Source organism: Sinocyclocheilus grahami, unplaced genomic scaffold (genome assembly GCF_001515645.1).
Source record: "Sinocyclocheilus grahami isolate Dianchi unplaced genomic scaffold, SAMN03320097.WGS_v1.1 scaffold283.1, whole genome shotgun sequence".
Taxonomy (NCBI): Eukaryota; Metazoa; Chordata; class Actinopteri; order Cypriniformes; family Cyprinidae; genus Sinocyclocheilus; species Sinocyclocheilus grahami.
This window is the reverse complement of record NW_015505462.1, coordinates 1,430,724-1,458,382: the sequence shown is the minus strand read 5'-3', so window position 1 is coordinate 1,458,382 and position 27,659 is coordinate 1,430,724. Positions and strand designations below refer to the sequence as shown.

Genomic DNA, 27,659 nt, shown 5'->3' with positions numbered 1-27,659 from the left:
GAGAAAGAGACAGAACTGTACAGAACCACCACAGCTCAACAATCAGAAATTCTTCAGTAGAAAAAAAGGTAAGCTTTAGGGAACTGTCTGTCTATCTATGTACCATAATCCTCCTTTTGTCTTCCACATTCTAGCTGGATTCTAGTCTTCTTAATTGGTCTGAAGTATTGGGTAATGACAATCACAGTAAATTGTGAAAGATGCAAAAATGTCTTAGATTACTTTAACTTTATATTCTTGGGGTAATGTGAGATGGACTAAGCGATGATATTTTTGTCCATGGGCCACATACAGCCTTGTGATTTCATGTGGCCCACCAAGTGTGTAGTGTATCTATAAATACAGTTTTATATTATTATAAATATTATTACAATTCATAATAATTATTTTAATTACTGTGATGGCAAAGCTGAATTTTCAGCATCCATTACTCCAGACTTCAGAAATCATTCTAAAATTCTGAAGACATTTTTTTCTTGCTGCTCATTATTTTGTGTGGAAACTGTGATGCATTTTTCCCGGATTCTAAAGAACATTTATTTGAAATAGAAATTTCTGTAAAGTCTTTACTGTCACTTTTGATGAATATTATGCATCCTTGCACAAAGTATTTCTTTCTTTCTTTTCTGACCTTAAACTGTTGAATGCTAGGCCATCTGAGTTCAGTGTGAACCGATTTATCTTCTGTGTTTGTGTACTGTAGATGTTGTGTGAAGGTAAGCTGTGGAGTTTGGTGTTTGAAGCTGAACGTGAGTGTGTAAATCCCCTAACATGCTGCACGGTCACAGTGCTATCATCGTCTTTGCCAAGTTGCCTCCTCTCAGCACAAAGCTCCGTCCACTCATCTCTAGAAAATACAACCTGGACCAAGACCCAGCAGAGCGATGCTCATCCTTCCTCCACGGACCCTGAGGCAGGATGGCAACTGGCCATAGGTGTGGATATTCCCAGGCTTGCAGACGCCCCAGAAGCAGAGGCCTTTTTGGTGCCTTCATGCTGCCACAGCATCTGCCAGCATTACAGCGATTTACATATTGCTGGTGGCCAGGTGCTGCCGCTCAGCCCCTGCACAGGGGATGTACAGGGCAATCTCATTCAAGACCCCCAGCCTGGGCCCTTCCTCCTGTCTGGAGATGTTCCCTCCCCCTCCCTCCTGCCTCCTCTGGTCCACGAATACAGGAGTTCGAGGCGCTGGAGGGAAGAAAGCGGGCGTGAGCTTCCCTCTCTTCTTCAGTGCAGCCAGCCCCTCTCTAACTCACAGCTCAATGGCTACCTGGAACAGAAGCTTTTGGAGCTGTACAAGCAGTACCTGACTGAGGGACCCGTGGTGACCAGGCCCGTCATGGCCTCTGAGTTACTGCAGACCAGTCTGGATCAGATGACTCTCCAGCTGAGCCGTGAGCAGAACATGGAGACGGCACGGGCCAAAGACATGCTCCTCAGCTGCCTGCTTAGAGTCACCAGCGGTTACCAGTCCAGTGAAATCAGCACCCCTCTACTGCAGATCTCCACTGAGACAAAGTGAGTTTGATAGTGGAAAGAGATGGAAAGACAGAGAGGAGGAAAAAATCTTTGTGGCATTAAGACCAAGAAGATGGACTTAGATGTGTAACGTGTAATAGCTTAGCTTGAAACTAGCATGTTAATCAGTGATTATGTAAATGCTAAAGTAATAGTATTTCTGAAAATGCTAAATAAATACAATTTGTAATTCAAATGGTTGATTATTCAGGGTTCCCACAGTCATTGAAAGTCCGGATGAATAAATTAATAAAATAATTTGCCAAGTTTTAAAATGTTTCATTAAAAATTGTAATTATATTATTGATTCATGTTTTAAATGAGCTTTTACATGTGCAGTTTTCATTTAAAATTTACTCATTTTATTTGCTTTTGTCATATTCCTATATAGCCTTAATTTATTTTCATTTTAGTTTTAGAACTTTAAGTACATAAACATTTTAATTAACTGCCAAGGCAACATTTCTAATTTTCATTATTTTTTAATTATTTAATTTTTTTAAGTTGAAGAATTCATATAAAATTGTCATTTTATCTCAGCATAATTACCAAAAATTATAATTAAGGTTATTAATAGTTTTAGTTGCCAATAACAACTGCTGTGAAAGCAATCGCAAATAATAAAAGAAAAATCCAGTAATCACAAATTATAAAAAAAAAGTCACTTTGTCATTGTCAATCCAATCAGAGGTAAATTTTGAATGGCCTAACCTGAACGAGACATGTAACTTATAAATAGGCACAATTATGGATTTCTTTCTTCATATAAACACATTGATTTTAGAAAAATAAATAGAAAGAAATTTGTACAGGTTTGGAACAACTTGAGGGTGAGTAAATGATGACAGAACTTTCATTTTTGGGTATCTATCCCTTTAAATATATACATGCCTTTTAATAGACTTAGCATCAAAAGGTCAATGAGCATGTTTATTTATTTATCTATCTATCATAAATGACTAAACATAATCAGCAGCAGAGTCAAAGATTACTAAATGAAGACAACTGGGTGTTAAGTTTAATAATTTGATCTACAGTGAGTTCTTTTTACTGAGGAATTTACATGAGCAGAGGAGAAATGTTACAACCAACACCAAAAAATGGAAATAATCTTTCAGTGAAAGTGTGTGTAAAGGAGTGTATGTGTGTGTCAGTAAGAGGGTCAGAGAACTACAGCTTTCCACTGTCCCAGCCCATCTGAACTCCTGATCCTCTGCAGTTTCTCTTTCACTGGGAGGAGAGTTGGTGATTGTGGTGGTTCATGTGCTTTATATTCACCAAAGAAATGAGCCACCAGCCAGATTCCACTCCTTGAGAATATTTTATTCCTCCTCTGAGCAGATTCAGCCATCACTCCGAAGAACCAGCCTGTACTGTCTCCGACTTCAACGTCCCATCAGTGCGAGCCAGAGTCAAAACCCACTGAGCCCAGAACACGCAAACATGTTGAATCGCTCTGGATTATCAGGAAGTGTCTGTTCCTCATCACTGTACCTCACACTGGTCAGGTCATCAGACAGGATGAGATTACAATGAGCAGTGTTGGGGTTAAAGGTCACAGAAGCTTAAGAAAGAGACACATAAACATGAAATAAAACAAATGACTCTTATGGAGCTGAATTCATTGTTGTGCTCTTTACTCACTGTAATCAAGTTTTCTGCATCTTCTGTAACACAGAAGTTTGTAAATGATACAAACCTACAACAAAACTTAAGTTAATTTACAAAAACAACTTTTTTTTGCATTTGTGTCCAGGATACTGAATCTGCTGTAAGTAAATACACATGCTTCATACCTGTAGGAATAAAGCATCTTTAGTTTGCATCTCCTCCTCTATGTAGATAGATATCAGACAATGTCTGTGTTCATTTTCTCAATATTCTCATTCACTGTCTGACCCTTCTGCTGTTCTTCCTTCCACAGTTTAGTTATCCTTATTGACTCTTCAACACAAACTGGTGAAGTTTCTCAAACTCCTCCTTAATCTGCCTCTCTATGTGCTGAGCCTGAAACTGAAACAAAATACATTTCAGACAAATACACAACACTACAGTTGGTAACACTACAGTCTATCCACATTATTATTTAATGCAAGTGTGTGTCCAGCCATTTTTAACTTGAATTACCCCTTCCAATTAGCTGTACAAAAACAGTTATTTATGTTGCCTGATACTGCAAACTATTTCACATTATTATGATCAACAATAATATTATTATAGTAATCATAAACACATTGGTTTGTGGTGCAAATAAAACTTATATTTAGGGGTGAGCAATATGGCAAAAATATCATATTGATTTATTTTTCAGGCAGGATCGTGATCCAGAATTTTATCACAATTTATTTTTTCATGTTGGTTTGTAAGTCTATATTTATTTATTTATTACTGAGCAGTACAGTCCGATTAGTGTCCCTGTTTTAAAAATATACAATGTAATAAAAGACAGAGGAAAAATGAATGACAGACCATTTATTTACCTATAGCAGCTAATGAATCAGAAATCTTACACATTCACAGGAAATGGCTACTTCTGCATTGAGAAATAAGTTAGATATACTTATAAACATTTTCAAATAACCCGAAAACATAGTTTAATTCTGACCTTAATATGTTTTGCAGTTTGAAGCAAAGTCTGTCGAAACTCCTCATATGTTCTTAGTTTCACCTGTAAAATGTTTTGATGTAGTTTTGAGAAATTAACAGCTCATTATAAACATCTAGTCACAATACAAACAAATGTATTGTTAAAAAAAAAAAATCAGTGGTCCCACTTCCCATATTGACTCACATATACATACTAGAAAACGCAGGTACTGTAAGGATGACAGAGTGTGCTTTTCTGAACAGCCATTTTTACACGAAACTGAATCAAAAATTAAATAACCATATTTATTTCCACGTGATAACTAGACAGCACCAATATATATCCAATCTGATGAGGGCACATGACAATAGTGCAGCACACTAGTGTCTGAAACATTTATGGAGGAGTAATACCTACTGTTTATTTACTATTTTAAACATAGTAGGCAAGTAATGTTTAGACTACAATTTTATTACATAGCAGATTATATACGGTATATCACAATCTTAATTCATTTAATATAGTTTGCCTGCATAAATCTGGCCTCTGGCAAGAATTTGTCAAGAAATAGTCAACATTTGACTGTGTATTATCCTCCATAGCGAAGTAACGTGTTTTGACAGCGACTTTGTTACAGTATTGTCGGATCCTTTAGCAGCAGCGCTGTCAGTGGAGGAGAACGCAGTGTTTTTGTCATCATTATATGATGCTGTCCATCACTTCTCGTCTCTTCACTTCTTGTGTAGGAATTGAAGTCGCACACCGTTTCTCTCTGGTCTTCTTCCACATATCCTCAATGAGCATTTTAATTCGTTCTGCGTCTTTGGACACGCGCTTGCACCGCAATAACAGAGTTTTGCATGAGCCGCAGATGGCCGGAGTCGTGTCCTGAAGTTTGCTAACAAATACCTCCAGCACGATCGTGTAATCCGCTTTGTTCGCAAGCTTACGTCCGTGAAACAGTCTGTATTTATTACATCTGGATGGATTTAAACTCTGATCACACAGCCTACACGCATTTGCTGCTGTTTTAATGGGTGTTGTCTGTTCATCTCTTGGCTGAGACTTTTGTGCCATGATTTGAGCGCCTCTACCTACTCTTCTTCTGTTTTGTTTCACTTTGGTTCGTTACAGAAGTGGTGTATTATCGCCGCCTACTTGAACACCTTGTGAATCACACGTGTCGTCCTCAAGGGGGCGCTTTAAGCCGCATTTAAATCTTACATTTTGAATAAAGACATTTCATATGCAGGGGAAAGCGGGGTGAGTTGAACCTCCAGTAGGGAGAGGGTAAGTTGAGCCACATGGAGTTAAAACTGTGCCACTGATTATGCTGAAGTAAAACTGAACATTTTCACTTCATGCTATATCAAAGGAATCGAAATTCAATAAAAACGACTTCTTAAAATGTGTGAGCCTTGTGATGTGGCCTTTCATCCAGAGAGTTTCCTCACCTGTGGCTCAAGACGCTGGGTTAGGCTCCAGCTCCCCACGACCCTAATAAGGACATACAGTCATGGCCAAAAATCTGCATTGTTAATCCTTTTGATCTTTTATTGAAAAAAAATTCACAAAAATCTAACCTTTCATCGGATAACAAGAATTTAAAATGGGGGGAATTATCATTATGAAATAAATGTTTTTCTCTAATACACATTGGCCACAATTAACGGGCACCCTTTTATTCAATACTTTTTGAACCCTCCATTTGCCAGTTTAACAGCTCTAAATGATCTCCTATAATGCCTGATGAGTTTAGAGAACACCTGACAAGAGATCAGAGACAATTCCTTCATCCAGAATCTCTCCAGACCCTTCAGATTCCCAGCTCCATGATGGTGCGTCTCCTCTTCAGTTCACCACACTCATTTTCTATAAGGTTCAGCTCAGAGGACTGGAATGGCCATAGCAGAAGCTTGGTTTTGTGCTCAGTGACCCATTTTTGTGATGTTTTTGAGGTTTGTGTTTGGATTATTGTCCGGTTGGAAGATCCAAACATGGCCCATTATAAGATTTCTAACAGAGTCAGTCATTTATTGATTTTTTATCTGTTGGTATTTGATAGAATCCATGATGCCATGTGTCTAAACAAGATGTCCAGGACCTCCAGCAGAAATATAGGCCCACAACATCAAAAATACAGCAGTATATTTCATTGTACACATGGGGTACTTTTTATCCCTGTGTTCACCAAACCCATCTTGAGTGTTTGCTGCTAAAAAGCTCCTTTTTTAGTTACATCTAACCATAGAAGCCAGTCCCATTTGAAGTTCCAGTTGTGTCTGACAACTGAATATGCTGGAGTTTGTTTTTGGATGAGCGAGAATAATTTTTCTTGAAACCCTCCCAAACAACATGTGGTGATGTAGGTGCTGTTTGACAATTTTTTTTAAAGGTTTTCTGACCCTGAGACTCAACTATTTTCTGCAGTTCTCCAGCTGTGGTCCTTGGAGAGTCTTTAGCCACTCAAACTCTCCTCCTCACCGTGCATTAGGATGATATAGACACACGTCCTCTTTCAGGCAGATTCGTAACATTTTCTGTTAATTGGAAATTCTTAATTATTGCCCTGATGGTGGAAATGGGAATTTTCACTGCTCTAGCTCTTTTCTTAAAGCCACTTCACTAATTTGTGAAGCTCAATTATCTTTTGCTGCACATCAGAAATATATTCTTTGTTTTGTCTCATTGTGATGGATGATTAAGGGAATTTGGGCTTTGTTTTCCCTCCTATTTATATTTCTGTGAAACAGGAAGCCATGGCTGGATAATTTCATGTTCATAATCACCCTGGAGTGCTCAAAATTGTGAATATGAATGGGAATTTACTTCAGAGATATTTTACTCATAATAATTTCTAGGGGTGCCAATAATTGTGTCCATCGTGTATTTGAGAAAAACATTTATTTCATAATGATATTTCCCCCCATTTTTAATTCTTGTTATCCAATGAAAGGTTAGATTTTTGTGAATTTTTTAAATAAAAGATTTAAATATTTACCAAGGGTACTGATATTTTTGGCCATGACTGTATAGATTTGGATAATAGAATGGATGGATGTATGACTTCTTAAAAGTTGTATTTAAAGATACAGTTCACAATTCTGAAGGCGTTTTTTAAATTATTAAAAAATTTCAGAACAAAAAGTTAAAATTGAAGAATAAAAAAAAAGACTGCAACTGACCTTACAGAAATGGGTTAATAGTACTCAGCATCCCGCTCATAAATGTTGCAGGGAAATTAAATTTCATAAAAACTTCAGTGGCCAATTTTCATATACAAGGCCTATTTAAAAATTACAGAACAAAATCAAGTTCAAAACAAACAACAAAATCAAAATTAATGAAATATAATGTAGAATTACCTTAAAATAATACTTTATAATCACTTTATAATCAAGGGGTGAGCCACTGACTCAACTTACCCCAGGACGTTTCCTTGGACATACAAAAATCCCTTTAAACAGCAAAAAAAAAACAGTTTTTTGAACCTAAATGTAGTTACCAAGTATTGCATGGTCCCCTCTCCATCACAGAATGATGCTAAATCTTCAAATATGTGTGGTTATACCACCGATTTTGTTTAAGGTTGTCTAGAAACAAGGGCTGGCTAAACTTCCCTCCAGGCTCAAATCACCCTGCTCTCCCCTACAATAAAACGTGTATATTCATTCCAAAAATTTACCTGAAAATTTCCAGCAATTATTTGATAATAACATGACAGTGATTGGTTCATCGCGATTAGCGCAGTAAAGTAAGTTGTATTAATAAAAAAAATGTTATGTGTCAGAGCTACATTTATGCAATCTAAATGTGTAATTAAATTAGTTACTTATGAAAATGTTAACGATTACAAAGGGGATGAAATGAAAAGAAACAATTTTGCATTTGTTTTATCATTGTATTTACTGAAGACAGAAAACTAGGGTTTTATGATAGAAATCTGGTAGTTAATATTGTTAATAATGTGACTGTATTACCTCTTGTACTTATTTTTCTTGTGTGCTGACATTTCTGATGTGCATTCAAGCTATCAAACTAGAAAAAGTTAAGTCCACCTAAACTAATTTTGAATATTGTTTTGACAGACCTTGCCTGAGGTCTGAGTAGTTTTAAAAGCTTAGGTTTGAAGGTTATTGAGATGTGCTGAAGGGGAAGGGTTTAAAGGAGTGTTGCACAGCAGGGATCTGTGTTTACTCGAATGTTTTCGAAACATTTAACCCTGGCCTGGAAGGACATCTTACAACCCTGTACCCAAAACTCCATGTGCAACATCTTTTAATGCCATTTGACCCATTGATTTTACATCAGTTCTCCTTTAATGCATGGGGCCTCTTCAGTATATGGAAAGAATTTTAATCTGAAAAAGGTGAATTTATGGACACCTTGCATTTTGCTTATCAGGCTAACCTATGCTGGATAACGTCCAACAGCATTTGAACAAAACTAACTCTTCTGCATTTAATACAGTCCAACCCCAAAGTACCTACATGATGTAAATGTGAACAGCAGGTTGGTCCTTTGCATCAAAAGTGCTTCTTCAGCAAGTCCGTATGAACAGCACCTCATCTGACTGGCGCTCCTCAGGGATGTGTGCTGCTGCATCTCTCCTGTTATATCATGTTAATATATAGCAGTCAAGTGCAGTGTAATAACAGTGACCTGCTCCTTTCAAGTACGCTGATGATACAGCTTTGGTGGCTTGCTAGGAGGATGTAAATAGTCTATTTCCAGTATGTTGACAGCCGTGTCTTCTGGTTTGATAACAGCTCCCTACACATTAATATCACCAAGACGAAGGCGCCATGATTAGAAAGTTACGCTCGAGCTGGCAGCACAGGATGTGAAGCCAGTCATCATCTTTAAATATCTCTGCACTATAATCGACAGTAACTTTCAGAGCAACACTGACTACATCCACAAGAAGCCAAGGGGGAATTTTTTTTTACTGTAAAACCCAGTTTATGTTAGAAAATTCCTGTGAGCAACAAAATTATATAAATTCTGGCAAAACTTTCCAATAAGGATCAATTTATTATCATTAGTTAATTAATATATATATGAAACTAACAACTAATGTTAATTTCTATATATACTAATCCATTTGTACTATTTTAAGTTTATATATAAAGTAATATGTATGTATAAATTAACATAATTTTATATATTCTGAAGCAATATGAATTAACACTGAACAATAGTATTTTTATAAATGGACATTAAAGGAACAATCCACGCAAAAAAAAAAAAAAAAAAAGCTGAAAATGTACTCACCCTCAGGCCATCTAAGATGAAGAAGAGTTTGTTTCTTTATCAGCACAGATTTGGAGAAATTTAGCATTACATAACTTGTTCACTAAAGGATCCTCTGCAGTGAATGGGTGCCGTCAGAATGAGAGTCCAAACAGGTGATAAAAACATCACAATGACCCAAATGTAATCCACACGACTCCAGTCAATCAATTAATGTTTACAGAAGTGAAAAGCTGTTTTTAACTTCCAGCTAAAATACAAGTCCTCTATCTATAATATTGCTTTCTCCATTGAAACGTTTGTCTTGTCTGAATCAGGAAATATGCACAGATCAAGTACTCTTTACAAGTGAAAAAAGTTCTAAACAAATACATCGGTGGATTTTGATGTGAGAGGACAACAGGGGATGGACTTTTTCACTAGAGGAATAATTATTATGGATTATGGACTGTTTCTTATAAATGCAGCCGCTTTTTGTTTCACAAGACGTTAATTGATGGACTGTAGTCATCTGAATGATTATAATGCTTTTGTAAAGGCACCCATTCACCGCAGAGGATCCACTGGTGAATATTAAATTTCTCTAAATCTGTTCTGATGAAGAAACAAACTCATCTTTCATTTTCAGGTGAACTATTCCTTTAACCTAGATAATAAATGCTGTAAAAGTATGATTCATTGGTAGTTCATGATACCAAATACATTAACTAATGTTAATGAATTAAACTTTACTGTAAAGTGCTGCATTGGCAGTAATTATCCTCAAGTTACTTTGATGTCACTTTACTATTTTAAGTATTGTTTTTACTTATGGCAATATGTCTATTTATGTTCAATAATTACTTATAGTCTGTTTATGGTAAAAATGTATTTATTCATTGTAACTGTCAGACTCATTTCCATTCTATAATAAATCCAAAGGATTATAAAGCATAAAATAAAATCTTTTTAGATGTCACAGTCTGTTGCAATACAGAAATAAGTGCATATATTACATGTTGTTTTTCTCTTTTATTTAAAGAGGTGCATTCATATGCATATGATATGAAATTATTTTTGCTTATTCAGCTGTAGAATCCAGTATTTAGCATTTTGTTGTAAAGCATAATTGAAATATTCAATTTAAGCAGCTCACCAAGAACCTAAAACTTGCTGTTTGTTTCTCAAATATAAGTGTCTTATACAGACAATCCACTGTGAGAAAAATTCACATCAGGTCTGACACACCTCTCCAACCACACACACACAAAATTTCACCGACCAGCTTATAGTGGTTTGTGACTTTACTGTACACAGTGAGAAACAATATAAAAAGAAAAATGATTGTGCCTCTAGAGAGATCACATATCTCTCTGTGATAGCTGTTGTTCATAATACAGTAAATATTCAAATCAGGATACACAACTAGTCTCTATGCATACTCAAGAGGTAAACATTCATACATAATTCTAATGATTTTATAAACAACTTTTTTGCAACTGAATTTAAAAAAGAACAAAGAAAAACAGGAGTAAAGGAATTACAAGAATAGTTTCAGATTTTTTTTGTTTCTTTTGTTTTATACAGTTAGACCTCTTTTTACTGTCAAACCTCTTGGTTCTGATTCTAGCTTTGTGTTTTCCCCCCTTAGAGTCAGTACATGCTGCCATAAGTGAAAACCCCTAGATCAGGAAAACCTCTACACAAGATACAACAAATACATGTTGACTGTGGGCATTTATTAAATCATATGATATGTTTTCAAGCTGAGTTATTTGAGACTCTATGCTAGAATGCGAGTATACAGGCCTGTGTTTCTCTGTGAAACATGCCAGCATGTATCTGAGTCACACAGCAGCTAGAGGAGAAAAAGACACGCATGTAACCAGTGGGTTAAGACATCAGACGGAGAGTTAAACAGATTAGAAATGTGAAAGAAAGTGAAAAGGTCTGTCTGTGAATCAAAAGTCCTAGACTATGAGCATAAAAAAAAAATACAAACAAAAATGCAGTTGATTATTGTTTCAGAAGTTAACATAAAACATTTCCTTTTCTCCACAGATGAGAACAATGTAGCAAACTGTATAAAATACCCAAATTCACAAAGAAGAGCGTCTTCAGTCCCATTGTCCCATTGACCCTGTGGTGTTAGAGAATCAGCACTCTTCAGATATAAAAATAGATTTCTCATCATTTAAAATCCCCTTAATATTTGAGAAATGGTGTTGTTCCTCTTGTAAAAGAAGACAGCACTGCTCACTGATCACCTCTGTCGACCCATTTAGGCTTTTATATATTTTGCATAATTTGTAATATATTTCCTTCTTGATAATGTTGCAATTAAAACCATAAATACATACCTTACATCAGACAACAGAAAGAGGGACAGAACAAAACGCAGTAGCTTCTGAGCAAAACGACAGTAGCTAAAATCCAATGAGGAGTATTTCAGTCCATTTCAAAAGAAGGTAGAAAAAAACAAAAAATCTCAATCAAATGTCCATTTCAAACCTAAAAAAAGAGGAAGGGACAAAACAAAAGCATCAAGCGTTAACGAGTAAAAATAGATGGTGTGATCAATCCGAACATGGAGACAGGAAGACAGCAGTGCTACAAATATAATGCTAACATCTACACGAGACCCTGTATACCTCCATGTGGTGTGACTTTATATGCTCAGTTCACACCTACAGGTACGGCACTATTTCGTCCCTCACCGCCGGATCAATGCCCAAAAGACTTACATCCTCAGACCCACTTAGTGTGGACAGAACAATCATTTTGATCACAGGAAACCACTAATCTCATTGTGTTCTGTGCTGTATGCCAGTTTATTTAGTCCACCATGTGCCAGGCGGCCCAAACTGGGTGCATTTCGGATTCTCTGTGTTTACCAGATGACGCTGGAGATGCTCGTCTCTCTGGGCAGCAGCGGAAGCATGACGTTGTTGCCGTGGTGCTCGTCCAGGCTGTGTTGGCGCAGGGTCTTGTTGTTGACGGGCCGCTGGCCGTTCAGGAGGGTGAGGGGCAGGTTGCAGTAGGTGTGCTGTTGCGGCAGCGTGCCTCCAGCTGTGAAGGGCAGCTCATAGTCATAGCTGCGGTAGTGTGAGTGTTTCTGCCGTGCCAGCGAGTGCGAGCGGTACGAGCTCCGCAAAGATGGGCGCAGCTCGGGGTGAGCCGGCGCCAAGGCGGCGGACGTGGCCGTGGCCATGGAGATGGCCGAGACGGTCTGCAGGTCGGCGAAGGGGCCGGGTTCGCTGGCATCCAGCACGTGATTGGTGAGGGTGTGCTGGGGGCGGCGGTATGGCATGGTGTAGCGGAGCTGCTTCCAGAAGCGCGAGCCGGGCTTGTTGCTCTGCGGGCCGTTCCAGTGCACCACGCTCAGGCATTTAATGGATAGTTTTAACTCCTCCACCTCCTGGTAGTTAATGACTCCTCGCAGATCGGCACACTCGATTAAGATCACTTTAATGTCCCCTGAAACCAGAGAGTTGCGCAGACGGGATTCCAGCTCAAATATACTCCACCCGCGACGAAGCACGTAGCTCGGGGTCAGCACGATGATCAGGCGTTTACTCATGTCTATGCAGCGGGACACGTCCTCTATGTACGCTACAGGAAATAAACACCACAGACAAAGAAAGAAACTGTAATACCAAACTAACAGGTCGTATGAGGACTGAAAATACTGCACAGTTGAAGACAAACACACATTTAAGACAGAACAACCACAGTCATTCATGAAGAACAATCTGCATGCACAATGTGTGCGTATTGTGCGCACAGTACATGTGTGCACGCGTGTTTTTGCATTCAAACAAAGCTGTACCTCTAAGAAGATGTGTGTCATCCTGGTAATGTTGACTGCTCATACCTGGACATAAACATTCAGCTTTCAGACACATCACACTTACAGGGCAAAAACACCTGACATATGATGCAAACAAACAGTGTCACAAAGCCACAAATTGGCTCGGATGGCTTGCAATGAAAAAAAAAAGTATTATTATTGTACTTGCCCACATTTTGGTTAAATTTGGTTAAAATTATAATTTTTTGTTCTACAGAAAGTTTTTATAAAAAGACTAAATAGTTATTTTCTTTTTTTCACCAAGCTGTTTTCTAGTCAACATAAGGCGTTCTGGTCATATTAATGCTGATGAGTGAGTTTAATTAGATTTAATTACAAATTATTAAATTACTGTGCAGTATTAGGAAGCAAGATAAATCCAGTGCTGCTATCATGATTATGAGCTGAAAATATCACACTTCATTATGAATGATCGAGGAGTTTTCATTAGTTCTGTACAATTAGTGCTGTTTGTCAAATCTCTGTCTGTGCAACTTTCTTTTGTGATTGTTATGAGTTTCTGAATACACTCCTAAAACTCCACAATAATTAATTTCTCTGACTATTCATGACATTTCTGTGAATGTCATGTGCTAATGAAAATGTTTTAAACATTTAAGACAACATTTACAAACACACTAACAAAGACATACATTCACACAAAACACACATTCTGCACATACTGCTGGCAGGAATGAGATCTCGGTCAGGGATAAAGAGTTTGTATCCATAATGTTTCTCCAGCACGTCAGGGAGAATCTCCAGAGCAAAGCGCTCCTCTTCCTGTAATTCCTGACCCCACTGATCCAGCTCAACCTTACTGTAGGACAGGTATGCATCGTACTCTTTATTTTCTGAGGAGAAAAGATAGAAAGAAAGAAAAAAAGAAAGAAAAAAGAAAGAAAGAAATCGTTTAACAATATATTTTAGAAATATTAAAATACTTGTGATGAAAAAAAGAGTTGTAACTCTAATAATTACTTATAATGTAACAATTAGAAACAAATAAGTAATTGCTGCAGTGTTGTGCTCAGTAGCTCCTGTAGGGGGAGTGTGTGTGGCCTTTACCTCCGTCTGCATCCTCCCCTCCAAAATGATGCCTGTAGCAGAGAAGCAGCTCGATCTTGTAGCACTTATACACAGACAATAACAAGGCCAATAGCAGAAGAATTGCACCCAGTCCACCAGCCAACTCAACGGTGTACATCAGCTCCACTGAGAGAGAAAAAACCACATGAGACAAAATGAAAAGAGAGAGAAAACATATTACAAATATAATATTCCTGCAATAACATAGCATAGCATACATACTCGTGTACTCTTGTGAGGGAAGAACTATAATCCCATGAAGCATTGCAAATGAAATTAAATGAAATTAAAAACGAGAAAAAAAGAAAAAAGAGAAATATAGATATATTTATTTAAAGTTGTTGAATATATATACTGTATATATATATATAGTAAAGTTGTACTTTTGACTCTATACGTCATTTACAGTGCTTCATGGGAATGGGAGTTCTTTTGGCACAATTTGCTTGTCGAGACTCTCTTATTGGTGGAGATTTCGCTTCAGAATCATGGGTAATGTACTAGGAATTACACTATTTAACATGATTTTTGAAAAAAATAAGTTGAATTATACTTTTAATCAACAACCTTGAAGCCTATAGTAGGTCTGTCCTTAAAGGTTTATAAGTTATCATTCAAAATCAATGCCCTCATGGAGAAAACAAATGGAATTTTTACTTCCAGCACCCAACAGCTGTATTCTACTATAGAAACATTCTAAGCCCAGAATACTATTTCATTAGTTTGTAACCATGGCAATTTTAGCTGAAAGATTGAATTCTTATCAGATTTTAATTTAAGACTCAAGAAATTTTAGTTACATGGTCCCCGATCCCTAGCATAGGATGCTAGGTGTGCTGGCATCTAGCTAAACTGGCAAGACTTCCTTTGTCAATTAGCTTCACTAGCAAATCTACCAGCCAGATCAGCACCAAACCAGCCTGGACCAGCCTGGAAATTCATGCTGCGCTAAGGACATACACAAAGGGTGAGAAATGCAAAATGACTTCAGAATGATTAAGTGCTAATGATGTTCATATTGTTCAAAGCTCCTCTGCGCTACAGCTAATGGAGGAAAACACGCAAGATACACTCAGATGCTTCAGAGAAGCTGAAAGATTGTGAAAGCATGTGTGTTTGTGTTCTCAGCAATGAGCTGACGGAGAGAGAGAGGGTGCATATGAGAGATTTGGTTTGTGTGTGTGTTTGTGAGTGTGTGGCTTTGAGATTATCTGCAGAAATATGCGTGTATGGCTAAGATGAGTTGAAAGAGAGAGAGAGAGAGAGAGTGTTTATTAATTTGTATGTGTGTGACAACAGTTGAATGAGGTTTGAGTTGGGCTGAGAGGGAGAGAATGTGTCTGAACTGTGGAAGCTGTCTCCTCCTCTGAACTGCCATTAAAAGAGAAGATAGGATGCCTTCAAAGCAGCTCTCTCTAAAAGAGAGTGAATTTTAGATGCTGATGCATTTCCCGAGAGGAGAGAAAGAAAGAGACAGAGAAGAGGAGGGAGACATAGGAACATGCTGTGTTGTATATGTAAAGAATCCCCACAGCACATTAAAGGGTTATAGTTTACCCAAAATATGAAAATTCTGTCACCATTTACTCCCCCATCATGTTGTTCCAAACCTGTATGACTTACTTTTTTTTTTCTGGGACAAAAAAAGGAGCAGCTTTGAAGAACGTCCGAGCTGCTCTTTTTCTTACAGCAAAAGTATATACAGTAGCTGTGAACACATTAAGCATCACAAATGATTTTTTACAGTGATAATAATAAGAAACGCTTCTTAAGCAGCAAATCGGCATATTAGAATGATTTCTGAAGGATCATGTGACACTGAAGACTGGAGCAATGATGCTGAAAATTCAGCTTTGTCAGGAATAAATTACATTTTAAAATATATTAAAATAGAAAAAAATATATAATAAAAAATTATTTCACATTGTAATATTATTTCACCATATTACTGTATTTTTAATCAAATAAATGTCTTTCTGAGCATAAGGGTCTTATGAAAAAACTTTCAAAAATTGTACCGACCCCAAACGTTTGAGCAGTAGTGTACACTGGAAAGAAAGATTGTCAGTGAATGACTTATATTGCCATCTGTTTTTCATACAAAGACACTGTATGTCTTATAAACTACTATGATATATGAACTCATTTGATTGCACTCATTTATTTTTTATGGTGATTTTTTATTTGACAGCACCTGGTTACTGTCCACTTTCATTGTCTGAAAAAGAGCAGCTTTAACATTCTTCAAGACATCTTGTTGTTTTTCATGAAAGAAAGTCATACAAACAAATGACAGAATTTTCATTTTTGTGTGAACTGTTCCTTTAAATGAGAAGCAGCTGGCATGACTCAGTCGGTTGAGTTCATGTGTGTTACGGCTGAATGTGTTACCTCGTTTCCCAATCTGTACATTGGCTTGTCTTCTCCCGTTGCCATTTTCCGCATAACAGGAATAATTACCCAGATCTACCTCCTCCAGTGAATCTATGGTCAGAGTAATGGACACTTCCTGTTCACCCAGGTGTTCTCTAACGGTCCTGGGGGAGAGAACAAAACAATGAGCCATTGTTCACCGAAGGCTGTGGAATAAAAGTTTAATTAGCCCCTTTTGATAGAGGATTTGGGGGTTAAATTTTAGACTGAGCAGCTTGTAGAGGTTTGAAATTTTGGGAGGAAGGGTTTTGGGTTTGGTCGGCATTCAACAAATGGGGCTCTCATTTAATTATAACAACACATTCACTCTCTTGTTTGTCCTGGCTGAATCATTTGAAACTGAAATTTCATTTAAAAGATGCTGACAATGCTGCTCCTTAACTGCATGTAAATGCAAATACATTTGGTACATTTTGCTGTGTTATTAGGATGTATTCAGCGCCTGCTCAGATCCAGCTCTCTTTCAGACAGGGGAATTAATAATAGTGTGTCATTACAGCGACCACCCCTGCTAGATATAAATAGGCTCATGTACAAGCTTGTGATATCAGTAATTGAAAATGTATCTCAGTGAACATTTAAAGTGTGCTTTACCGTGCACTATTTATCATATTGAATAAGCGATTTCACAGTGGAAGCTAGTTTTAAAAGCAACTGTTTCTTGTATACCATTACAACAACACTGTGGTGTACAGTGATAGTAATACCATCAAACTTTGATACATTATCATAGTACTGAATGATAACCTTATTCATTTACTATGGTGTTTACACTGAATTCCAAAGTATGGCCAAAATTCTATTTGCCACAGTACAGGAAGACTGTATTGAAGGAAAACTATTTGACTAACATTCTTATTGCTGACCTACTTGACTAGGTAATTTTTGTTATTAAACAGCTTTGTAATTGTCTACCAGCTAAACCATCATAGCAGTATTTATATTACATATCAGTAAATATTATATTATATTATATATACTATTATATTAAAATAAAAATATTATATATATATATATATATATATATATATATATATATGTAAAAATAAGGAAATAAATAAATCCATCTGTCCATTCATCCATGATGGTCTAAGCTATTATTATATAAAGCTATTATGTAATTTTCATGCAATTCTAATGTTTGCATATGCTTTTCAGCATGATATCCTTAATTCAGAACATATGCTGTTTTTTTAAAGGGGTCATATGATGCTTTTTTAAAGATCATTATTTGGTGTATTTGGTGTAATAGAATATGTTGACATGCTTTAATGTTAAAAAAACACATTATTTTTCAAATACTGTACATTATTGTAAGTCCTCTATGCCCCGCCTCTCTCAAATGCTTCGTTTTCTACAAAGTCCCTCCTTCCGACAAGCGCAGTCTGCTCTGATTGGCCAGCTGACCCAGTGCATTGTGATTGGCCGAACACCGCAAGCACTCGTCGGAAATGTAACGCCCCTTACCATAATCGCGAGCTTCATCTTTCAAAATAAATGTAAAGACAGAGCCTGAAAGGGGAACAGAGTCGCGTGACAGACACAGTGATGAAGCTGGTATGTGTGCAGTACACAAGCCACAGTTAAGACAGCTGACTCCACTGTGATGTGTCTCGCTCTCGCTCTCTCTCTCTCACTCTCTCGCGCTCTTTCTCTCTCTCTCTCGCTCTCTCTCTCGCTCTCGCTCGCTCGCACACACGATGCGCAAAACTCCGCATTTGAACAGTCAAATAAAATGCTTTTGCTTTTGCACTGAAACACACACTGTCTCCCTGAAATGGCTGCTTCAACACTAACTGCGGTTACTGAAACCACGCCTTCTTTCTTTGCGTGCACATTTGGGCGCATTATGCAAATATTTCCACATAGTGAGGTAGATATGTGGGGGCGTGTTAGAACGAGCCATTTTAGGGGGGTGTGGCAGAGTCTTAACTTTGATAAAGAATATCTCTTTGGTTTTGAGACTTTAGTCTTTGCAACTTCAGGAATCTTATCTATGCACAATCAGCTTGTAACACTCCAAAGAGAAAGGAAAACTTGAAATCGCATCATACGACCCCTTTAAAGATTTTTTGGGGGGGTTGTTTTGAGTTCGTGTCACACAACATGTTTACTTTCACCTCCATTGTGTCCTTCTTACTTGATTTCACTCTCTCGAATGCGACTCTGGTCCATGTCCTCAATAAATTTCTCTCCTTTCATCCAGTAAACAAGCGGACTGATGTCCCCACTGTACCCGAAGAAGGCTCTGCATGTCAGGTTCAGCATGCTTCCTGCAGGGGAAAGGGGGGTTTGTGATTACACATTGATACCAAACTTCCTTTTGTTTTGATCCAATAGTTCCTCTGCCCAGGGCTTGTTGCCCTCTGTAAGAATACTGTGTTCATGAAGCCAGAGATACTTTTCCAGCACTGGCCACTGGGGGGTTTCGCTGTAATCAATGGCAGCTGACAAGCTTACAATGGTGTCTTGTAGGTTAATGAGACTCGCCAGTGTGCTTGAAAAGCAGAATCATAATCAAGAAGCATTTTCTTGACAATACAGTATACACTCTTAAAAATAAAGGTGCTTCACGATGCCACAGAATAACCTTTTTGTCTAAATGGTTCCAAAAAGAACCTTTAACATCTGAAGAACCTTTCTGTTTCACAAAAGGTTCTTTGTGGCGAAAGAAGGTTCTTCAGATTACAAAAAGGTATAAAAGAGATGGTTCTTTAAAGGACCTTTGACAGAATGGTTCGTTGTGGAACCAAAAATGGTTCTTCTATGGCATCACTTGAAGAACCTTTTGAAGCACCTTTATTTTTAAGAGTGTAGTTGAAGACCATTTCCTCCTGAGGGAAAATAAAATGCAATTTGTTTTGAATTGCATTTCTTTAAGATTTCTCTGAAACACCTTTAAAGCATTAAAATCAGTTAGAGCTATTCTGATAAAAGCAAGGGTCTTCAACAGGGGGAAGAACCCTAAGAGCATGCCTATTATTGTTCGTTCAAACATAGATTTTTGTGGAAAAAAAGTGAACAAAATATGCATTCAACTATATTATTATAAGCCAGTAATACAATGCTACACTCACTTAAATACAATTTCTGTTCTCGCCACAGAATAAAAAACAAAAAAGGTAATTGCAGTTCTGAAAAGAAAGTTAGAATTGCAAGACAAACTTGGAATTGCGAGAAAGAAAGTCAGAACTGTGACATATTAACTTTTTTGAATTTTTGTCAGTCAGAAAAGAGTCAGAATTCTGAGCTTCTTGCAATTCTGAATCTGTGTAAACTTGTATCCGCCATGGGATAAAAATAAATAAATAAATAAATGTAATTGCAACTTTTTATCTCACAATTAATATTTTTATATCTCACAATTCCGACTTTTCTCAGAATTCCGAGTTTATATAGCCCAACTGTGAGTTCCTTGCGAGATACTTGGTCTGAAAAAAGTTGAAGAGCCCTGTTTTAAAGTATTTATATGGTGTACAAATGATTGATGTACACCATTTCCTCCAGATAGCATATAAAATGTAGTTATTCCCCTTTACTTTGAATTGAATTTCTTCAAGATTACTTTTAAACACTCTCAAAGCATCAAGATCAGTGAGATCTATACTTCTGAAGCAAGGGTCTTCAACGGGGGATCTGCAGACCCTAAGGGATTGGCTGATTATTGTTTGATCTCAAGCTAATCATTGTGAAAATAAAAATCAATAAATTGCATTAAAAATACAAATGCAAAACTGAGAACTACAATCCCTAACAGTGTGTTTATTTCAGTGTATGAACATGTTTATCCTCAGTGGTTTGAAGTGCTGCTTCTTTTCTTTCTTTAGTTGCGGTTGAGGTGGTATTTCTGCCTTAATGTTGCGATGTTTGTCAGTTGTTTGACGTTAATTAGGCATGTCTTTAGACTACCAACGAATAAGGCCCAACAACAACAGGGAGATCTTGCTCCGGGCCCTCAAACAAACCAGAAATAGCGTCTGTTTCTCACCAGGATGTGAAGTACATGAGGAGCATCTGATTAAAGAGATACTGAGACCACGAGTCTGTAAAACAGCACCATACACACATACTGTAAATTACATCAAGTCACAGAAATGTAACTGATACTGGGTTTGATGTATTGTTGACATAATAATAAACACAAATTACATTTATGGAATGTTAATGTTCAGACATTCACAGTTTGAGACCTTTAAACCAATTACATTTACATTTAATCATTTAGCAGACGCTTTTATCCAAAGCGACTTTCAAATAAGGCAAAACACAAGCTATTTATCATACAGGAGCCAGCGACATTAGCAGTGCCATAATACTGAATTTGAAGAGTAAACAAAAGCTAGAGCAGAGGTGCGACTGCAGAAGTAAAAAAAAGAAAAAAAGAAAGAGATTTGAATTTGAATTTGATTAGGATGTCAGTGGAACAAGACTGAGAGGGGTGAAACATGGGCCGTCACCGGCCGGTTAAAGACCAAATACACTGGTGTTCTCAAATTGTGCCAGGTTTAATTGAGCTACTTTGAAGTCTGGCCAATACAGCATTGCAGTAGTACAATCTTAAGATGATAAAATCCTGGATGGATGTGACCATGTGCACACTAGAACACCCTAACAAACACAGAGAAACCAACTAACAACCATTCAGAACATTTTAGCAACTGCACAGCCTAGCAAAACCAACATACTGTTATTGTACAAACCGGAGTTAGTTTTTTTTTCAGTCATTCTGCCATTCAAATCAGTATCTGTCTGATCTGTTTCAGAGATCAGAGTTTTTTTTTATAGAAGACACTGAAAAATGCCATAGACGTCCATTGAAACTTTTTGAATTCCAAATCCTTAATGCAGTATAAATGCCAAAATTGTATAAACTGTAAATGTCAAGATTGTTATAGACTGTTATATACATAGTTACGTACACTACCGTTCAAAGGTTTGGAGTCAGTAACATTTTGAAAAATGTTTGTCTCTTACACATACATACATATGCATACATATACATATTTATAGATACTGTATATATCAACCTGGTCTCATAAAAATACGTACCTCTGGGTACTTTTCTGCAACACCGTTTTTACGTACCTTACTGCACGTTTCGTATTTTATTGACTTACATTCATAGAATGTATTTAAAATGCAACTATGACATTGTCATCATAACATTCTGAACATTACTCTTTCTTACATCTATTTGCATACAGAATTCAGACTGGTCTCTCCTGTCTTGCCTATAATCACAGCAGTGTTGTATTGCATGTTTATTTTTATGCATAGCTGGCAGAAAATCAGATGTGAGCTGATTACCATTATGATGTCAAGCGACTCTGATGCAGTATTTCTTATCACAAAACCAATTCAAGCTTAAAACTCAAACACTATTCATTTTGCTGCCTTGAAAGCACTGACATATCCTTTAGAAAATGCAAATCTAGTTGTTTTCTCCTCTGTTATCATAACAATCTCTTCTGCCTCCTAATCAAAGGATAACGTACTACAGATCTGGATTAATTTAGCAATTTCAATACATCATTTAGGAAGTAATAAGAAAAAAGAGATGTTTAATAAGGTCTGCCACCAGAGAGAGCTCTAAGCTCTATCCAGGGCCATTTTGCTGTTTTGAGTGTGCTTTTCAATGCGTTTGAATGAAAGGCAAGTGTACTGAGCTGTTTGCTTGCGGTGATTCGCTCCATTTACCAACAAAGCCGAAACACTGACTAAGCATTCCTGTAAAAACACACACACACACACACAAACATGCAGGTCTGAAGACATCACACAGACATGAATGAACGAATAGCAACCTAAGTTAACATTCACTTCACTTAAAGAAAGAATCTCCCAGTGCCACTGCTTTAGCAGACTGAATGCACATATTTCTTTGTATCCATCTTTTTTGTCCCCTCCTCCAATTCTTCACCTGATTTGTTCCTCAGCAGTGCAACCCAACGGGGATGTGTAAGACTTTAATTATCTATATAGAATAGGGCTTTGTGAACAGGTACTCCTCCGCAGATCTTTTCATACTCCCTGTCCTCCCCTCATCCTTTCTTTCTGATGTCATAATAGAGACCCTGCCTCAGCACCTCTCTCACCGATGTTACAGCGTGTGTGTCTGACACTGAAAGAGTGTGCAAATGAGAGAGAAAAGACAATTAGTACAGTTTAATCCGTTTTTTAGAGCGCTGAGCACATTTGAATTGTAAAGGGAGATTCGTGAACAAAGAGAAAGTTTTCTATTATAAAACAGACTCACACACACTTACGATTTCAGAGCGAACTATTCTAGAGGTATTAAAACGGTCTCTAAATACAAAAGCACACACACACATCCACATACTGACACATGAGTCCCCTCCCCCTCACAAAGGCGGCATTTCTCCAGAGGATCTGTTTCAATCTCCAAAATAAATCCAAATCCAGATATATCAGCACGTCAGCAGGCCCTTACGTATTCAACCCACTGCCTCTATTCTTCTCTCTCAGTACAGCTTTCTTCCGCTGACAGCGGGATCAAACTCCGTCAGACCCCTGGGATATCATGTGTGAAAATCATACGCATCACATGACTTCCTGTTGGTATGTGACTATAGTACAAGGCTGATTAACTGTGGTGGGCGGTTTTGGAGATTAAATTACATTAGGATGGACTGAAGAGTCAATAGGATAGTCAGTTTAGTTCAGTCAAATGTGAGAACCAGTGCAGTTTTCCTGTCTGGCTGATTAGCAAAAGTATCTTTGTATTCTGTATTATATGGCAAGCAATCTATAAAATTCATTTATTATACATATATATATATATATACAGTTCAAAAGTTTGGGGGCGGTAATATTTTTTCATGTTTTTGAAAGAAGTCTCACCAAGTGCTCACCAAGGATTCATTTATTTTTCTGATCAAAAATACAGTAAAACAGTAATATTTTGAAATAGTATTACATTTTAAAAGAACTCTCTTCTATTTTAATATATTTTATAATGTAATTTATTCCTCTAAAGACAAAGCTGAATTCTTAGCAGTCATTACTCCAGTCTTCAGCATCACATGCTCCTTCAGAAATCATTTTAATACATGGCTCATAATATATATATTGTGATCCATGTATTAAAAAGATACGGGTTTGGAATGACATGAGGGTGAGGGTGAATAGCTGACTATTCCTTTAAAGGCATCTTTTCTTTTTATGTTTGAATTTAATAGGACTCACACTCTCTTCAGTTTCCTTCAGCTTCTAAGAGCCATCAATGAGGACTGTGAGTTCAAATCCCCAAAGGAAAGATAATACACTCTGGATATCTGACAAACTGCCAGGATGGACACAAATGAGGTATTTTTGGGCTGCAAATCTGATTTGATTTGATTATTTGTCGAGCTCAGGCTAGGAAAAGAAATATAAATGGCAGATTGTTTAAGTATGTGTAACCCCCAGCAGTTTGTAGATGATTGACTGTGAAATGCTCTGTGTTTGACACGTGTGAGTGTGTGTGTTTAATACTCCTCTTTTCTGAATGCAGGCGAGTATGAGTCTGTTAACAGACGGTGGTTTATATGTATGGTTTAAGCTACACCTGAAACTAAACCTCAGCAGAAGGAAGGACGGGTGTTGTGGAATGCCAGATGAAAGAATTTCGTCTTACTAAAGTGAAGGACAGAAAGGACAACGATCAAACAATTTAGAGAGATGCAGTTGTGGGATACACAGTCAAGGGTTAAGCATCAAAGAGTTGAACAAAGATGGTTTCAGGTAGAGAGTGACATTACACTTATTTGTTGTGTCTCTATGCAAGAACAGGTAACTGATTACATATGCCATTTATCTCCACATCTACATAAAAGACTTTGGACTATCTACATAAAATCTGTCCATTTTTCTGTTATTCTGGCCAAGACCAGCCAACTTAGACAGAAAGATACTGTCTGGATGACATATGTGACCCTGGACCACAAAACCTAAACCCTAAATAAATAACCCTAAACCTAAAACCTAAAAAAAAATGTGTCCATTTTTCAAAATAAATAAGTATAAATAATGTATAAATAAGCTTTCCATTGATGTATGGTTTGTTAGGATAGGACAATACTTGGCTGAGATACAACTATTTGAAAATCTGGAATCTGAGGGTGCAAAAAAATAATCAAAATATTGAGAAAATCGCCTTTAAAGTTGTCCAAATGAAGTTCTTAGCAATGCATATTACTAATCAAAAATTAAGTTTTAATATATTTATAGTAGGAAATTTACAAAATATCTTCATGGAACATGATCTTTAGTTAATATCCTAATGATTTTTGGCATTTAAGAAAAATCGATAATTTTGACCCACACAATGTATTTTTGGCTATTGCTACAAATATACCCCAGTGACTTAAGACTGGTTTTGTGATCCAGGGTCACATATACATTATGCTTTAACTGCATAGAAAAATGCAGCTCAGACATTCTGCTAAATCTCTCTAATCATACGGGTTGGGAACGACATGTGGGTGAGTAAATGATCACAGAATTTTGGGTGAACTTTTTTCCTTTTAAGGGCATGCCAAAAATTGCACATGAAAGGTCGTGGCAGCTCTAACAGGGTCATATGCATGATTAGAAACCGTGGCCCAAAATGTGGGACAAAGGACTCTGGATTGGAGTGAACACTTCAGAATAGAGATAAAGCGACCTCTACGTCTAGTCATTCCTCTTTTACACTCTCTCTCTTTCTCAAATTAAGCTGAAAATGTATGTGCTATAAAATATGAAGCAGATAACTAGGTTGCTGTTCATTGGCTGTTACGATCCCTAATTTGTCTACTGCACATTACATACCAATGTTTATTAAACAAAGATTAGATTTGAATTAACAAGAAATGGCATAAAAAAATAATTTAATTCATCATTTAATCCACAGCTGTGGCCAGATAGCTGAAATGGGCTTGTAAACCACAAATATCTGGTTCTAGGCTATTTAGCCCAACACCCTAAAAGCAGAAACACAGCTTTTGCACAAATCCACTGCTTTTGTACTGTTCCTTTAAGGATATCAGTGTCCAATCTTACCCAATAATAAATTGAGATGTTTATTTAGAGAAATGCCCTCATCTCCCAATGGTTGCTTAGCAACAACGGTATTATTTTGGGCAAGGGTGATTAATATTAAGAAGTGTTCTCTGAATACCTCTGCACAAATCCTCCCCACTATTGCGTTAACATACGTGTGTGTTTTTGTGTGTGCGGTTTGTGCCATCTGTGAGGAAGCAAAGCACAGACACAGTGAATACATTTAAATGAAGTTAGATTATATTTAGTTAACCCGCATGTTCATTTGGGATTGACTTTACTTTTTTGTTGTTTTTATGACTCAGAAGCCCCAATGACTCACATAAATTAAAAATAATAATAGTAGTTATAAAAATAACAAATTAATTAGCTCATCTGAGCGAGTCACAATCCAGTAGGTATATTGAGGCTTTTCCCCTCTGTTTTGCCACACTTTTCAGAAATCTAACTAGCATCCATTTCAGTAACTTCACTTCTGTTCACAATCAGTATTGTATAAAGCGCTATATAAATAAACTTGACCAGTTCAGTGTCGAGTGGACCCCTCCAAAAAACATTTCTGAAAAATACAATAAAAGAAATTAAAATAAACAACTGACAGCCAGGACTGTACACCAAAAAAGTTAGCATGTGAAATTTCATTGCATTTATGAATGCTTTGTATCTGGGTTCTCTGAGACTACAAACAAAAGTAATGAAGCAATTTTTCATCAAAGGACGGTTGATGCCTGTTATCAAGCTGACATTTTGTTTCTAATCAGATCTCAAAAGATTAGAACAAGCAATGGACTTTCAACCAGATATTTCAATGTTTATTGGTATATTTTCGAGCCATTGGGGGCTCTAAGAGCCCATACAGAACATGAAGGTTAAGATGAACTCTCATCAGTCCAATTCAATATAATACAGATAGATAGTCAAGTCTTTCCTGCATTGTTGCTTTCTATTTGTTCATCTTGGCTGGCGACTGCATAAAGACACAGGAAGAAAGGTCACCTTTTTTCCCTCTTTTCATGTTGAATGTGAGTCAGCCCAGTCTCTTTCTGTCTAATTTCTTCCCACTTTCTTTGTTTGTCTGCGATATTTGAGTTGTGTTCATGTGTGTGTGCGCACACATAGGAGTGTGTGAGTTCCCCTGTTGTCATTAATAATGTTTGGATGTGATGGGTTCACACACAGCACAATCTATCTGTCTCTCTCTATCCGTCACTCATCATCCCATCATCCCATCATCCCATGCTCTCATATCATCATCTGTTCCGCATCTATGGCAGGGAGCATGAAAAATGAGTTCGATAGCTCATCTCTCATTATAGCAAAGTAATGGCCATATACATCATACATATCGCATAGTATTACACAGTAGCATCAACAAATGCTGGAAATAACTAGTATTAGACCAGCAATATCCTCTTACCTGCTATATACTTATAAAACTGCATGTGTTTAAGTTTGCATGTGTGTGTGTGTGTGTGTGTGTGTCTGTATCTGCGTGTCCAATAAGATTTCTGTAGGAAGTGCTCAGCGAGGAGCGATTCCCTCCTGAAACGTTCTAAAAGCATTAAATATTCTTCCACCAGCTCAGAATTCTGTCTCCATCTCTCAGAACCTCCTTTCATGTTCTTTAATGCTCTTCTTTCATTCAAAGTCGCTCTCTCTCATTTCCACTGAATTTCTTTAATTATGTCACCTGCAACCCACACCTGCATACCACACATTTGAACCAGTATATCTAATTATTTATTCAAATGTTTTTATTTTAATTATCTTTAATTGATCAATTTTAATGTTTTGTACATTTAATGTCATAGCTGAATGATTTCTGTCAAATTTTTGATACTTTATTTGCTCTGTATTTAATTTTTTTATTTAATTCATTCATTATATTGAATTAATATTGAATTT

At 37.0% G+C, this 27,659-nt stretch overlaps 2 protein-coding genes across 3 annotated transcripts in view; one reads left to right on the top strand and one right to left on the bottom strand.

Annotated features, from left to right (window-relative positions):
• On the top strand, nucleotides 1-1,569 carry LOC107600435 (uncharacterized protein CXorf21-like). Its single transcript, XM_016292327.1, has 2 exons — nucleotides 1-68; nucleotides 704-1,569. The coding sequence occupies exon 2, from the start codon at nucleotides 704-706 to the stop codon at nucleotides 1,523-1,525; it is 822 nt and encodes a 273-aa protein (XP_016147813.1). The 5' UTR covers nucleotides 1-68; the 3' UTR covers nucleotides 1,526-1,569.
• A 9,414-nt stretch (nucleotides 1,570-10,983) lies between these two features.
• The window catches only part of LOC107600393 (interleukin-1 receptor accessory protein-like 1-A), an 83,849-nt gene continuing 67,173 nt past the window's right edge, over nucleotides 10,984-27,659 (bottom strand). The window contains exons 7-12 of one of the 2 annotated variants that reach the window (XM_016292282.1): nucleotides 18,853-18,985; nucleotides 16,671-16,816; nucleotides 14,259-14,405; nucleotides 13,874-14,044; nucleotides 13,170-13,214; nucleotides 10,984-12,952 (exon numbers count right to left, since the gene is read on the bottom strand). In XM_016292282.1, coding sequence (XP_016147768.1) covers nucleotides 12,231-12,952; nucleotides 13,170-13,214; nucleotides 13,874-14,044; nucleotides 14,259-14,405; nucleotides 16,671-16,816; nucleotides 18,853-18,985 — 1,364 coding nt within the window. In that variant the 3' untranslated portion in view covers nucleotides 10,984-12,230. The remainder of the gene's footprint in view (nucleotides 12,953-13,169; nucleotides 13,215-13,873; nucleotides 14,045-14,258; nucleotides 14,406-16,670; nucleotides 16,817-18,852; nucleotides 18,986-27,659) is intronic. The other variant, XM_016292283.1, reaches the window with a different exon arrangement.

Coding starts and splice junctions, on each gene's coding strand:
- LOC107600435 (XM_016292327.1), top strand. CDS start 704: ATGTTGTGTGAAGGTAAGCTGTGGAGTTTGGTGTTTGAAGCTGAACGT.